Consider the following 15,086-nt stretch of genomic DNA (forward strand, 5'->3'; position numbering starts at 1 on the left):
AGTGATTTTGTTAAAAGTGATTTTTTTAAAAAATTAATAAATACCTTTAATATTTTTAAATCTGTCAAAAATAATTCCAAATGAATCTTATCCCAAATTACGTGCATAGACCATATAAATTAAAGATTGTTATCATTTAACTCGTAGGTTTCATCTTTGGTACTAAATTGTTTTAAAACACTTATCAAAAAAAGAAAAAATTTGTTTTAAAACACAAAAATGGCAATGCGGTTTTTTAAAAAAAATAATATTTTAGAAATTTGTGAAATAAAGAGGAGTTTTGCTACTCTCGTGTCTATCTATATAATTAATTTAAGACCATCTGATCTGAATTTCTAAATGCATGGTTGTCAAACTCCTGAATTTATGAAATGGGTCTGGTGACGACGGTGTTTAATTATTTGCAAGATTGTATATATTTGATCATTGGCATTAAAAAATATGTGTGTCTGGATCTAGACCACGGCCGCATATTGCACATTTGGTCAATTTATTATCAATAAACATGTATTATGATTAGCAATTAATTATCTTATTACCAGAGGGCGGGCGATTTAAAATCTAAGCCAATTTGCAACTTATAAATTTAAATTGTTTCACTTTTCTTCTTGCATAGAATATTTTCGGTATGAGCTGATGTGGGTCTTAGAGATTATAGTAATTTAGGTAGACGACAGAGATGGATTTAATTTAAATTGATAGAAGTGAAGATTTTTTGTTAACATTGTAAAAATCTTTGTACTGAAATGAAGAATTTTGTAACATACTAAATAAATTGATTTTGGAAGTTTATTATATACACATTAATTTATGATTATGATGGGAAAGAAAGAGAGAATGAAATCGGGTGGTTCCTCCTCCCTTCTGCTTCTGACACTTTCTGTTTGTTTGCCTAGAAGAAAACGTTTCTTGGATCTCTCTTAATATCTCTATTGCATAGCACGTGCATGGCTGCATGCAAACAAGCATCTTCGGTGAAAACAAATCGCATGTAAAATCTGCCAACTTGATTCTATTTGATCTCCTTTTACTTAGCATTATTCAGCTGCCAGACAATTTATAGTACAGTCTATTGGAATCTGTACAGTTAAATTCCGATTGAGTCTCATCCAAGAGATGAAGAACAAAATAAGGGGAAATAAAAGGGTTAAAAAGTCTCTTATGAAAATATCTCAGTGGGTAAATAAATTATCAAGCCAAAAAAAAAAAAAAAAAAAAACTTGTGGTTGAGAAAATGATGATCACTAATTGACTTCGGTTTTTGTTCTAGACTTTAATAATTTCTTAGGGTTTAGGGTTGATAAGTGATAATGATAGATTTCCAATAGATTTTAAACACATTGGCTAATGGCTATAGAGAAAAGATAAAGATAAAGATAAAGACGAAGAAGAAATGAAAGTATGTGCGCACAATGCACACATAAATGTAAAATAATGTATATATGTTTTGAACAGCCAAAAACCAAACGCACCTTCAACAACTCGGCAGTATTATTTGTCCAAATTGAAAAAGCCACAAAAGGCAAGTAGAAACTGTAGATAACTTTTTAAGTGAAAGTGATAAGTTAATGATGTTACTCAAGTAGAAGAAGATGATCAAGAACAAGACATGCATCCTTTTCAGGCATCACAATCGAAATTAAACATCAAGTGGGATTCTCGATTATCTTTTGCTCCGTTTTGTGATTAGTAAAAATAACAGTTCTATAACCCTTTTTTTTTTCTTTATGATTAAAATAATACACGATAATCTCATGGAATCATTCTGACTTTAGGTTCAAGCATGTGTATAGTTTGAACCACTTCTAAAGTGTTCTCAAAGAAACAGAACTTTGTTACGAACTTTTTTAAGGGTTGGGTTATGCTTTAATTTGTATTTTTGTAAATTAATGATAATCAAAACAGCTTAAAATTTGAAACGTCTCTAAGAGACATTAATAATAGCTATGTAAAAATAATAATAATAATAATTAGTAGCAATTTATGAGTAGCAACCAAATAATTAGTAAGTACTTACCATTAAAAGTTTTAGCTGTAAAAGCGGAATGTACATTAAAGCAATTGAGAACTCATCATTAACTTCACAGTTCACACACTAGACGCTATAGGTTTAATTAATAATAAATCCATGATGGTTAGGGTTAAGTGCTTTTGGCTTAATGAAGGTAGAGATCAAGATGAATGACTTTGAACTGTGACACAAGCTAAGTATAATAATAATAATAATAATAATGAAGTTCAATACCAGTGAATGTAGACCAACAAAACGTGCATGTAGAATGACTAAAATTTAGAATCTATTATTAGAATATTGTCGTAGCTCAGCAAATTAATATGATTAATTAATCCTATCAAAATTTTCAACAATTCCTTCAAATTTTTATTATCATGAGTACTTGAAGTTCAGCAAAAAATAATAATAAATGATAATAAGTATCAATAATTTGTCAAATGCTGACTGCTTTTCTTTCTTTCGGGCACTATTATTATTTATTCATCGACCGGTAGTGTATAGTCAATGCCTAGCTAGCTACAGATAATATAAATGAGGAAGATATTTGGATGATAGGCCGGCTACTTTTGAGGGCAATTGTCGATTGAATTTTGTCAGTTGGCTGTAGATGGTCGACGGGTACGTGTGCAGTCATTAGTCAGAGCAATTATGTCTACGAGCCACACGAATTGTGTCGGTCGTTGAGTTGACGACATCTCTGTAATGCTGCCCCGCCACAGGAATTGCTGTCTTGTTAGTTGCCACTTGGCAGCATCAGCCATTTATCATCTAGGTTTCAAATGGGCTCAAATCCTTTGAAACCAGTGCCTTTTGGGTCTGAAGCCCAAAAATATTAGCCCAACAATTGCAACGGTCCAACCCTCCAACCGTAGAATTTTGGGCTATAAACAACTCATTAATCTTATCAAACCCATACTCTACGGAAATTACATTGAAAGATAAATACACTCTTACTGGCGCACCACAACCATAAGTGGCACACTGTAATATGCTATCAAGCTTATTAGCCAACAACCTATTGGGACAAATTTTATTGTTAAAAGCAATCCAAAAAATGGATCTCAAAAGATTGTCAACGTTATAGAAGAAAAAGAGTATATTTAAAAAACACACACACACATTTTTACCATTCCCATAGTGCCATGACCTTACCATTCGATTCTTTGATTGTGTTTGTAGAAGGCCATTAAAATGTAAACTGAACCAAATTTGATTTTCTCGTTTAAGGATTTGAAATTCTTCCATAATACTCTAAAAATATAGTATTCATTAATTGCAATAAGAAGTAAGGTGATAAATTACAATACATTATGATATAAGAATTTCATAATGCAATAAACGGGCCACACAATTCTTCTGCCACGCGAGTTACTCAATTGATAATGGAGCAAGCTCTTAAGTCCTAAGATTGACAGCACGAGCGCCGTCCATGTAAGATTAATATTCCTGCAAAAGTACTTCAAGATGAGACAGTTACTGAACATTGAAAGACATACAAAAGGAAAAAGGCGTTCATTTTTTTATATTAATTGAAATATAATTGAAAATGGAGTTTCTTGGACGGACGGGTGCCAATAGTTCAATTCAAAATTATAAGACCCATTTTCCCATTTCAAATAATGAATGTTTAATCTTTCACCACATTTTCTTCTATCAACCCTTCGTAATGTTGGAAATTATGAGTCTATATTGCTTCCTTGAAAGTTGAGTTTACATTATTTTCTTGACAGTCCAAAACATGAATAATAGCTGCCGGCATTATTTATGTCATTATTTACAAATACAGTGACTACTATTGTGATAGATAAAAATAAAAAAAAAATAAAGGAAAAAATATTTTTTTAAAAAAAGCCTCCCTACACATGAGTTAATTAGGCACGAGCAATTAATAGATTCCAAGAATAACCCGCTCTCTTAAACTTAGTTTCTTGTACGTGAGCCTTCTCTTATCAGACTTGTTATCACATTATAATTTTTTTATATAAATAAATCAAATTGTGCTCTCTCATTTAAGTAATATTGAATATTGATATTTTAAAATACCACCTCAAATCTCGAACACATAAGAATTCTCATCATTATTAGGAAAAGAATTAGCGCATCAGCGAGTTCGATTCGAACGGGTTTAAGTGTTGCGCCACTGACGGTGCTTTGAAATTGAAGTTGTCCCATTCGGTAACCCTATGAGCGCTGTGCTGCAAGTGCTACAACTTATAGGGTACCATAAATTAATAATTTTATTTTTTTGCGGAGTTTATACTGAATTCGGTGGTGACAAAGATGTATAGATAGTGGGGTGATGATGACAGCGATGCTCGAAAGAGAGAGGAGATGAGAGAGAGCAAAAATATTAATTGATCTTTTGCTAGGGTCGTTTTTGATTTAGTTAAATAAATCAAGAAGGTCAATCATCGTCACTCATTGCACGAGTTTAAAAATAAATTCAATGATAATATGAAACACTGTATTATGCAAATATTTTTATACAAACTCAATTGTATACAAACCAAGTAACTATTTGACACAAAGCAAATTATGATGATAGTAATGTCCGGCTCCGGCTCACAAAAAGAATTGTAATAGTAGCCCGGTTATTTAAATATAAATGTTAGGGGAGGTTTTTTTTTTTGCAATTTAATTACTTAAAATTTATATAAAAATCCACTCAATCCAATACTCAAATTCTATAATTTTTCAACATTGTTAACTGTTGAAATGATGATCCAAAGGACGCTGACAACAGTAGTAATCATACATCAGTTTCTAAAACGGTCACCACCGGCTACGTGGTTTCACTGACAAGCGAGAATGTGAACCAAATAAGACACACTGCTGATTAACAGTAACTTAAAGAACCCCACGTAATAATTTGATAAAACAAATAAGACACACTACTGATTTGATATAACATTTTTGGAACACTAAATTTAATAACTTCCTAAAAAAAAAGAAAAATTAAAACAAATTAACATCATCACATGCCGCGTGCTGTACACATGCTAATGATTAATGATTATATGCTTGCAAATCCAGCGTTAACCGTCCGATCAATCAGATCAATCGTCCGAAAGAACGTAGGGCTTACTATATCGTCAACTGGGCCCCGCACCGCACAGGCACACTCATTGACTTTCGTCTCGTGTTACCTCTTTCAAGGCCAGTCCAGCCCAGCCCAGCCCAGCCCATCCCATCTATGGTCCATCCACTCGACCCAAATTTAAAAGGGTTTCGTAAAGTACATGAACATATCCTGCAACGGCGACAGCTGATTGTTTCCCTGCAACTGAGAATTGAAGCTTATGTCCATGGCGGAATCCAAGTAATTATATGGAAAACCAAGGGTGTTTTCCCAGGGTTGCATTTTAGGCTCGCTCTGCACCTCGCACGTGAACTCCGGTGACACCACGTGCTCCGAGCAACTCGAGTCCGTGTTCAGCTTCGGCACCGAATCCGACGTGTCAAAATACATGTAATCATTCACTGTTCCCGTTCCCGTTCCCGTTACGGTCGACGCCGGATTCGGAAGCAGTGCTCCTCCTGACGTTGACGTGTCCATGCCACTTGGCATAACCACCGGTTTCTTCTCCTCCGTCTCCGTCTCCGTAAAATTCGGCCTCCGATTAGTGACCTGCTGTTGTTTCTCAATAGATCCCTTCTTGTTGTATATGCGACACAGCACCCAATCGTCCAGCTGGCAAAAATCAATAAGAACCATTAGATCACCCATTCACATGATGCATGATTTTTTGAATTCAAAATCAGGACCATTCAGTGTAGTCCGTCTTTCTTCATGTGAGAGTGACGTCACATGAAGCGATAACAAGGAATATTCGTTAAACGACAAAGACATTTGTTAATCAATTAGATAAAGATTAAATAATTTCACAAATCATAAATTTACCGACATAGACACATCTAATAATATACAACACACGGATGTTAAAACTCAAATTGAATCTCAAAATTCCATCTAATTATTGTTTCCTTAGGATTTAGGAATGTAATAATTGTGAGTTGGCCAGTCACTTTTCTGTCATCGTCACTGCCTGAAAGGTTATAATAAATGTGTATGATATGTGCTGTTCAATTAGACTCACAGCATCATCGCCATACGATTTTCTGTGTGGGGCCCATTCGATTAGTGAGAACCAGTTGATCTTTTGATTTTCCCTATCTGATTTAACAGTTTGACCTTCATGATTAGATAAAACATTAGCGTCACGATATTCCGGCCGCCAATTATGAAAATTGACAGGCAGGGTCAAAACTGTCATTTCTGACCGCACGTCCGGAGCAGTGCACCATGCAATGAAATGTCTATTTTATCCCTGACATAAAGGAGGATGAAGATGGTGTAAAATACCCTTAAGCTGTTCTTCTTACGAGCCGAGCGATCCACGTCAGCTAACCGATACTCGTGCATAATCCAGTTGGTTTTCTCTCCTTTAGGCGCTTTTCCGGCGTAAAAAACAAGAGCCTTCTTAATTCCAACGGGCTTCGGCTGGCCAATCGGCTTATCGGCTCCTGTTGCCTTCCAGTACCCGCTCCCCGCCGCCCGGTTCGGCCTTGAACCGTTTGGATACTTCCGATCCCTAGGCGTAAAAAAGTACCACTCCTTTTCCCCGTACAGGGCCAAATCTGAAATTTCCCGAATAAATATCATATTAAAAAATATAATTTAATTAAAGTTTGTACAAAAAAAAAAATTCAATCGTTGGGCGAAAAAAAATATTTTTGAATATACAAAATTTTCTGTAATTACCTGGGAGGTCCCAGGGATCAAATTTGTAAAGATCGATTTCGGCGATAATCGGAACGGCGATTGGCTGCGAAAGGCATTTACGGCACAAATAGTGCATAACGAGCTCCTCATCGGTCGGGTGGAACCTGAAACCTGGTGGTAACTGTAACTCAGCCGTCATTTTGACTTTTTTGCCCTTCTATTTCTTCTTCTTGTTGCTGATTGTACCCTCTCCGCTTAGTTCTTATCTCCAAACCTTCCTACCCTCTGAGAACTATGACGGCGCTTGAAACTTAGAACGCAAGTGTGAGCGGTGAATTTATAGGGAAAAACAGTGGACACGTGGCAAGAACGGCTGGTGGGGATTTCTAGAATACACGTGGGAGATAATGCTGATTTGGGCTGTATTGGGGAAGGTTGATGATAGCAGCCGGACACGTGTCGAACATGGAAGTGAAGTTGGTGCGTGTAGATAGCCACATGGGGTGATTTTGTCACTGCTTACGACATAAGTTTTGGACTGGTTTGTTTCGACACTGTCGGTTCCTAGAAAAAACTGCTCTCGGGATTCGCGTGGGGTCGGCGGGGTTTGTTTCAGCCTTTTCAGAAATTTGTTTTTTTTTTTTATTTCTTCCGTCAGTATTCTGGCCTGTAGTTTAACGGTTGATGAGGTGGACACGTCAGCCTACTCGTGCGGTGGTGAGTCTCAGTTCTGTGTATTGTGGCAGCTGGAGGGAAATGGGTGTGAGGGAAATCCTGTGTTTCTCGGTATTTTGTACCTACGGCTGAGGAAGGGAAAGTAATTTCCATTTCCCCAATAAGAATTTAATTTTTTAATAATTATATATTTGTTAGGTAAATACACTGATACTTACGTAGTACAATTTTTTTTAATATCACATTTAATTACCATTAATACCCAACATATAATACTAATATTCAATATCCTCAAACAAATAATTTATTTGCCTCTTACTTCTTTAAATTTTTTATATAAAATAAATTATTAAATATTATAAAAATAATAAGAATAAGTAATATATATTAATTGCAATAAAAAATTGTCAATCTTCTTTCATGTATAATTTTAGAGATTGAGGGATAGGTAAGTTTCAAATTAATTCTTTGGGTTCTTGCCTTTGCTACGATTCTAACAATGAGCGGATGAGCCAACTAAAACAGTGTGGTCTCAAACTATGACTTTTATGATTTAGCTGACGTATGCTTGGCTTCATCATTATCATTGGAGAGAAAGATTACAATACACTGTTTTTTAGCACTGCTCTCTCACACCACGCTTTACTAAAATCTTTTTTCTTTTAAATAATTTTCACCCCTGCTACAATATTTCTTGTGATATGTGTTATTGTAAAATAAATAAATTTTGAATTGCCCATCTCATGAATTGATTATTTTTAAATCATCTTTTTATTTTTTAAAAAATCTTGAATTATCCTTAGTTCTGTTCAAAGGATAAGAAAAAAAAAATGAGGGTGTAATCGATGGATTTTTTTTTTCTGTTCTCTTAATAAAAATGAAATAAATTGAGATTTTAAAAAATAAGGGAGTAATTTAAAAAAATTAATTTATAAGGTAATATGAAATTAACACATATAAATAGATCAATGCCTTTTTAGTCCTTTTTTTAACTTAAGTTCATATATTTTAAATAATATCTTAAAACACTTTTATAGTTGAATATATTACTTTTTGTCCTTATTTTTCTTTACTTTTACTATAATACCATAGTAATAATATTATTGACATTAATTAATTTATCTATAAAAATTAAATTAGCAAATTAACTAATAAATATCAATATGAAGGAACTAGTATTTTTTGTACTCGTGCAGTAATCTTGATAATAATTGCAAATTAATATAAGCCAATTTAAAACAATGTTTAATATCCTTGCAACATTTTATAAAATTATCAAATTATTCTTAAAAGAAAAATAATAACACAAAAATTTGTAAAAATTTTTATATTACTTTAAAAATTAGTTTGAAAAATTAACATTTTTTAAAAGAAGGCATGAATATTGTTGTAAAGGGATTATTATAAAAAAAATAAATAAAAAATAAGAATAGAGTGTAAAATATTTAATAACATAAACGTATTTTTTAAAACTCATGCACTACACAAATATTTAAGTCAAAATATAAATATTAAATAAGCATACTAAATTGTGTTCTTGGATTCATTAAAATCACCTAACTATTCTATGCGTGACCTTCAAAACTTTTTTTTTTTTTTTAAAAAAGAAAACAAAAACAAATAAAGAAACGTGCAGGAGAGTGACCGTCATTCAAAACTTTTTGGTTCGAACATTGAACGCTTTGTGTAAAATTTCAACAGCCTACGTGGAATAAGATAAGCATGAAGAAGAGACGCGGCAAGTGCCAAAACCGCCAAGTATTCGTTTCCCACTACTTCCACTTCCGACTTTCTCTAATTCCACGTCAATTAACGGCATGGATTTGTTAACATCCTCAAGTGGAACCATCGCAGCTTTTACTTTCGGTGGCCGTGCATGACACACGTCTGTTGCATGTCCCTATTAGTCAAAACAAACATTTAGCTCACCCAATCAGAGCCCGCCACGCATGGTTAGAATAGGCGCTACGTCACTGTGACCGTAGTGGAATTTCCCTCATTATGTTTGTGTCTACAAACGTGGGTAAAATTTAAGGGCAGGGGTGACCTAGACCTACAATCAATTGCGGGCGGGGGAGTGGACCCCGTTCCGGAGTCGTTACTATAATATTAAATGTATTATAAGTGTGTGACGTGGCGAGTCCTGATTTGTTGGACGAGTAAAGCTACGTGGGGATATCCCACTCATATATGATATGCGTGTGCCTTTCTACTATTATGATGCGGTTCTACTTCTTTCTTCCTCTTAGGTTGACAAATTTCAAATTTTTTTTTTCATTTGTATAGAAAAGTTGAAGCATGACATATAACAATTCTAAACAGCCTTTAACTAAGTGCTGTGTGATATTGGCATTTTTTTTAAATCCACTGTATTAAATATTTAGAGGTATGATTTATAAATTTGTGATGACAGGTACATGTACTAATCATTTATTAGTTCGTTGTTGATTAAATATAAGATCAATCCAAAATGAAATTATTTTGGTCGTGTGAGGTGGGATATGGGGCGTGTGAGGAAAGTTTCAAAAGAATGCAGAGTAAATAATTTAATTAACAATCGTTACTTCATTTGTTAAAACATAAGTGCTAAGGTTTTTCAATTGATTTTTAGTATTAATGTCCTAACTAATAATTTAATTAAGATATTGACTTAAATGACGTGACCGTTGCTACCAATACTAGTGGCTATTTGGTCAAACTAATATTCATTTATTACGGGCGGTTCAGAATAGTCCACGTATGACGATTGTGCCAAACAAAGTGTTTCATCTTTGCCAAATACATCCCAATTCTCTAATCAAAACATTTCATGTTTTAGCTAAACTTGCTTACGGTTTACTGGTTTTTAAGGTTTGGTTGAATGTTTTTTTTATGGAAATATGCTATTCTTTACACTCTTTCTTTACTCTGTTGAATGAATTATTCCTTTTTTAATAAATAAATTATTTAATATTTTTGGCAAAATCTTTAGTATCTTTAATTTGCATTATTCCAACAATTACATTAATTTCCAACTGCCTTTATTCCAAATCGTATTAATTATATTTGCTCTGATTAAATGCATTGTGACTGTCATTTAGGTCGACTAGGAAAAGAAAATGTGGCTAAAAGGCTGTAATCGAAAGGAAAAGTCAATGATTGAGAGGTGGCTTCTATGATGGCGGTGATATGATAGGTTCCACATTAGGTGAAAGTCTGGCAATGACTAATGACAATTCATTCGTGAAGAAAAGAAAACATGTGCCATTTTTGCAAATAAATCGGGTCCATGCATGGAAATCTTGAACATCTGCATTCCGTGTGAAAGCAATAAATTCTTTGTCACCCTTGATTTTTTTTTTAAAATGAAATAAGATTGCAAATAACATGAACATTATTTGGGTAAGACTTAGCGACGATTCTTTTTTTTTCTTCTTTCATTTTTCCTTTTTTTTTGGGTTAGTTTCCGTTATACTTTTCAAAATTTATATATATATATTTTTTGTGTCCGGCTATGTTGCCAGTGTTATACGGTACCATTTGTGACTTTTTACTATAAAATTCCATTGAGCCCTTATGTACTCTTTTTTATTTAGAATTTATACATAAGTATTAAAAAGATAAATTTACCCTTAAATTTGATTAAAATAATAAAATAATAAGCTTTCATTTATCCCCTGATGGCATACTTCAATTTAACATTAAAAGCATAAAACTATCAATTTACTCCCTAAAATTGTTAAATTTAACCATTAATAACATTGACTCAATAAAATATGATAGTAGCATTGTTAATTATAGAATAGATTACCTTAGTACCTTACTATTACGCCTATTATTGAAGAGATTTATTTTTTACATCCCTATTGTTTCTAAAATAAAGCTGATTCAAATTTTATGTGCATCACCAATAAAAATCACTCTTTAATCTCTTTTTTTAAAAAATAAAAAATAAATCAAAATCTCAATATAATAGAATAAATGTAAAATTCTCCCTTTTTATTTTTATTTCTCTCTCTCTCCCTCCCCCCGCTCCTTTCTCTATTCATCTTCTTTTTTAATTCACTTTTTTTCCCTTATCCTCTTTCACACATTTAACAACTCCACTATCACTTTTACATCCAATTTCGTCAACACCATTTTGAATCTACTGTTTATAAATGAAACTTAATTTCTACAAATCAAAGTCTTGGTCTTCATCAAAATACTCCAATTGAAACCCTAATAAGTAAAACCCACTCAAATTTACAACACATATCATCAAACCATGCCCATTGTCCAACACAACCCATGGCCGCATGCGGTCATGCTAAACAAACCCATGGCAGTACGTGGCCATTCCAGGCAAGCCCATGGCTGCACGCAGCCATACCAAGTATACGATGATCTAAGCAAATGAGTATTGATGATTTCAATGACTAGTTTGGTTTTAGGGTTTATTAGTGAATTCGGGAGGAATTTTGTTGATGATGATCAACAGAAGATGAACTATTGTGATTCCTCAAGAGAGGGAATGGTTTTTTTTAAGTACTAATTTAAGGGTATTTTTTGTCTTTTTATTAATATTAGTGTGTTATTATGATTAAAGTTGTTGTGGTTGTAAACAAAAGCTCCTTTAATACTTACAAAAAATAATAAATAAAAAAGAGTGTAGGGTGATAAATTGAATGTTGATAGTGTAGGCAAGTAGAAAGTATCATAATACTTTTAAGATCCATGTAACTTACATCAACCCAACACTTACTACCACTAACATAAAAACATAAACAATAAAAATCAAATGTGTATTTGTGATAGCAAGTATTGGGTTGATGTAAGTTACATGATTACATAACTTAACAACTAACTACTTTTAAATGGTTTACAAATAAGGGAGAGGGCATTGGAGCTCAATGAAATTTTACAGTAACAAAGTCACAAAATAAAAAAATTGTGGTATCGTTCAATGGTGGCAACATAGCCGGCTAGTTTTTTGGATATTTAATATGATGAAAAATTGTTTATTCATTAAATACAATAGAGTACAAACGTTTATATAAGCTGATAAAAAAATCGACTTTGAATTAAACTAACATTTTTAGATGTGATCTATTGGCCAAAATTATTTTTAGGATCAATTACATGATACGATGTTGAATTAGATTAATTTGTGATTAAAAAAATCATCAAAGATTATCCGCAATTAGGATTACTTTGAATAAAATCCGATGGCGTAAGGTTCACTGAACATGGACTATTAAAATTCTTAAGCATTAAATTAAAATCAAACGTAGACCACATAAAACATTCAAGATGGACAAGACTTTTAACCACTGTCTTGCTTCTAATGTCTGCAACATGTTTCTTCAACTTTACAGTTAGTGGGTTATCTCTAATAATTAACATTTTACTTCAAAGAGTTTAGCATAACATGATTTAATTAAAAAAAATGTGAAAAAGAAATAAAATATATATTCGCTAATACTTGCTTAACAAGGCTAGTGGGTTAGCATGACTTTGTTTCACAGTTTAATTAACATGACATTTTACTTTGTCCATGTTAAATGAACATTATAAAGAAATTTTCTCTTTCAACTATACCCACTTCACAATAGCTTTTAAGCCGCCATTTATTTTTGGGGGGTTATTACATTTTAATATTTGAAAAGTATTTTCCTTCTATTTTCTTCTTGTATGTGAAACAAAGAAAATGGCATTCAACACAGTGTGAGACCCAAAGGCGAATCATTGAGCTAAACAATAATTAAATGTTTAAATTAAAGGTTAAGATCCAAAGTCAAGAAAATAACGAGTTTTCAACGGGCTTTCAACTGATGGGATTGGGCTTAACACCATTATGCCACTATATAAAAGTGCTCTTCGCAAAAATACTTTCTTTCCAAGGTTTTATCTTAAAGAATCACCAAGCATTTACCAATTATTTTATCAAAAGCGCACGTTTGATTACGGGACAAGCTGTAGGATTTGTCAAAAGCACTTTCCAGTAGTCCAATACTATCAACTTCATATTCATTTGTATAAAGCTAGAACAAATATAGTGTGAAACATTCTAAATAATATTTATTTATTTATTTTCATCCCAAGTGTTTAGGTGACATTCATGAACTGAAAAATAGAATGATCTGATTTCTTTTCATCCCAAATATCCAAGCCATGTCCCAAACTCCCAATAGAGCTGCGGAGGCATAACAAAATCTTGAATATAATATTTTAATGTGTTGTGTTATAATATACTTTTTTGCACTGCTATGACTTTTCGATCACCCTAAATCACTGCCCTAATTACGGCCGTTCACTTGGGAGTTGAAACCAAACAACAAAATCCTGAAAGCTGCATACAAGTTCAATGGATCTTGAGATTGATCTTTTGAAAGCCACTCCGCGGACTGTCCTACTTGTCGTCTGAAATCCTACGCATGAACCGTCAGTCCGAAAAATGTGATTTCTTTTGGCCGGTTTAAAAATTTATTCATTTTTGTCGTTGCACGACAAATTCTTAGCCCCGCGTGCTCTTAACTGATTGTCAGTGCACGTTCCTCATTACAACTTGCATGTCGTTTTTCACTTTTTTACATTTTAAATTATTTAATCTTTGTCGGTTTGTGGGAGAGTAATCGAAGGTCCTCAACATTTACAAAGATGTGGTTATTAACTTCCGGTGCTAATTGATATAATATTAATATCTGATGCTGAAGTTCAATTGATTTTTGTCTGTGGTGAAGACAAAAATCGGACCTATTGCAGAAACTTGCGGCTGTTGCCCTAAAGGCGGCGCTGATTTTTAATTTTAATTAATTAATTTTAAGTTCACATTCTAGAGGAGGCACAAAACAAGAGCAAGTGGATGCTCTGTGGGCTGTTTTTTTGTATAGGGAAGTGTGGTTCCTTCTTGTGGAAGCTAACTTTAAAGATCAAATAATTTTCTTTGTTTAATGTGTTAAAGGTCTTAAGATGCATCATAAGAAAAGGTGGCTTGACTTGATTTTTCATGTCGTTTCTTAATTTCACTGGAAAAGTATGAATGGTCCAGCAGAGCCGCTGGCTCCAATTTGGTGGGCGACTAGACTCTTGTTTATGAATTGTCACGTAGCAAATTGTTTATTAAAGTTTTTAAGTATTTTTGTTAAGCTCAGGCAAAAGTTGGTCGAGAGTAATCAAGTTTGTAGTTCGATGGTTTCGTTGAGGGCAAGGAGACGGCCTTTACCTTTAGGACATACATTCATCTAATCTAAAAGATTTGATTTCATTTAATTTAATTAAATTCGCACGAAACCCCAATTAATGATATAGTAGATGACTCTAGTTGCATTATCACATTTTGGCTGGCTACCGGGTAGGGTTTGACTAACTATCACACAATTTATTGAAAGTGAGTCCAAGACATCGAGATTTATATGAAAAATAACATTTGAACACTAAGAAGTCATCACGAGAATAAAAATAAAAATATTATTTATAACAATTCGTCGTTCAGTAGCGCTACCAGCATGAATAATAATACATTTTTTATACTAGTCAAATTTCATTGCTCAATAAATTATGCAGTAGACTTTTAAATAACGCATCCTAAATACATAAGCGTACGTATTCCCCTGAAAACTAAACTCTGTGAGTTCTTTTCAAGGATGCTACCACACTGCAAAGTGCATACAGTAGTATAGAAAAACTTTTTACGAACCATCTGGTATTTGAAGA

At 33.2% G+C, this 15,086-nt stretch overlaps 1 protein-coding gene across 1 annotated transcript; it reads right to left on the reverse strand.

The window, feature by feature from the left end:
• Positions 1-4,679: 4,679 nt before the first annotated feature.
• Positions 4,680-7,056, reverse strand: LOC18042380 (NAC domain-containing protein 2). The gene is made up of 3 exons (XM_006434177.2): positions 6,777-7,056; positions 6,378-6,652; positions 4,680-5,705 (listed from the first exon to the last, which is right to left on the reverse strand). The coding sequence occupies exons 1-3, from the start codon at positions 6,934-6,936 to the stop codon at positions 5,232-5,234; spliced, it is 909 nt and encodes a 302-aa protein (XP_006434240.1). The 5' UTR covers positions 6,937-7,056; the 3' UTR covers positions 4,680-5,231.
• Positions 7,057-15,086: the final 8,030 nt, after the last annotated feature.

The sequence above is a fragment of the Citrus clementina genome, unplaced genomic scaffold (assembly GCF_000493195.1).
Source record: "Citrus clementina cultivar Clemenules unplaced genomic scaffold, Citrus_clementina_v1.0 scaffold_5, whole genome shotgun sequence".
NCBI lineage: Eukaryota > Viridiplantae > Streptophyta > Magnoliopsida > Sapindales > Rutaceae > Citrus > Citrus x clementina.

What these genes read in the sequence shown, in the direction of transcription:
- LOC18042380 (XM_006434177.2), bottom strand. Translation starts at nt 6,936, where the DNA reads ATGACGGCTGAGTTACAGTTACCACCAGGTTTCAGGTTCCACCCGACC. An exon ending in TGATCCCTGGGACCTCCCAG is followed by an intron (nt 6,653 to 6,776) that starts GTAATTACAGAA and finishes GGGAAATTTCAG; the next exon opens with ATTTGGCCCTGTACGGGGAA. An exon ending in GTAAGAAGAACAGCTTAAGG is followed by an intron (nt 5,706 to 6,377) that starts GTATTTTACACC and finishes GATTTTTGCCAG; the next exon opens with CTGGACGATTGGGTGCTGTG.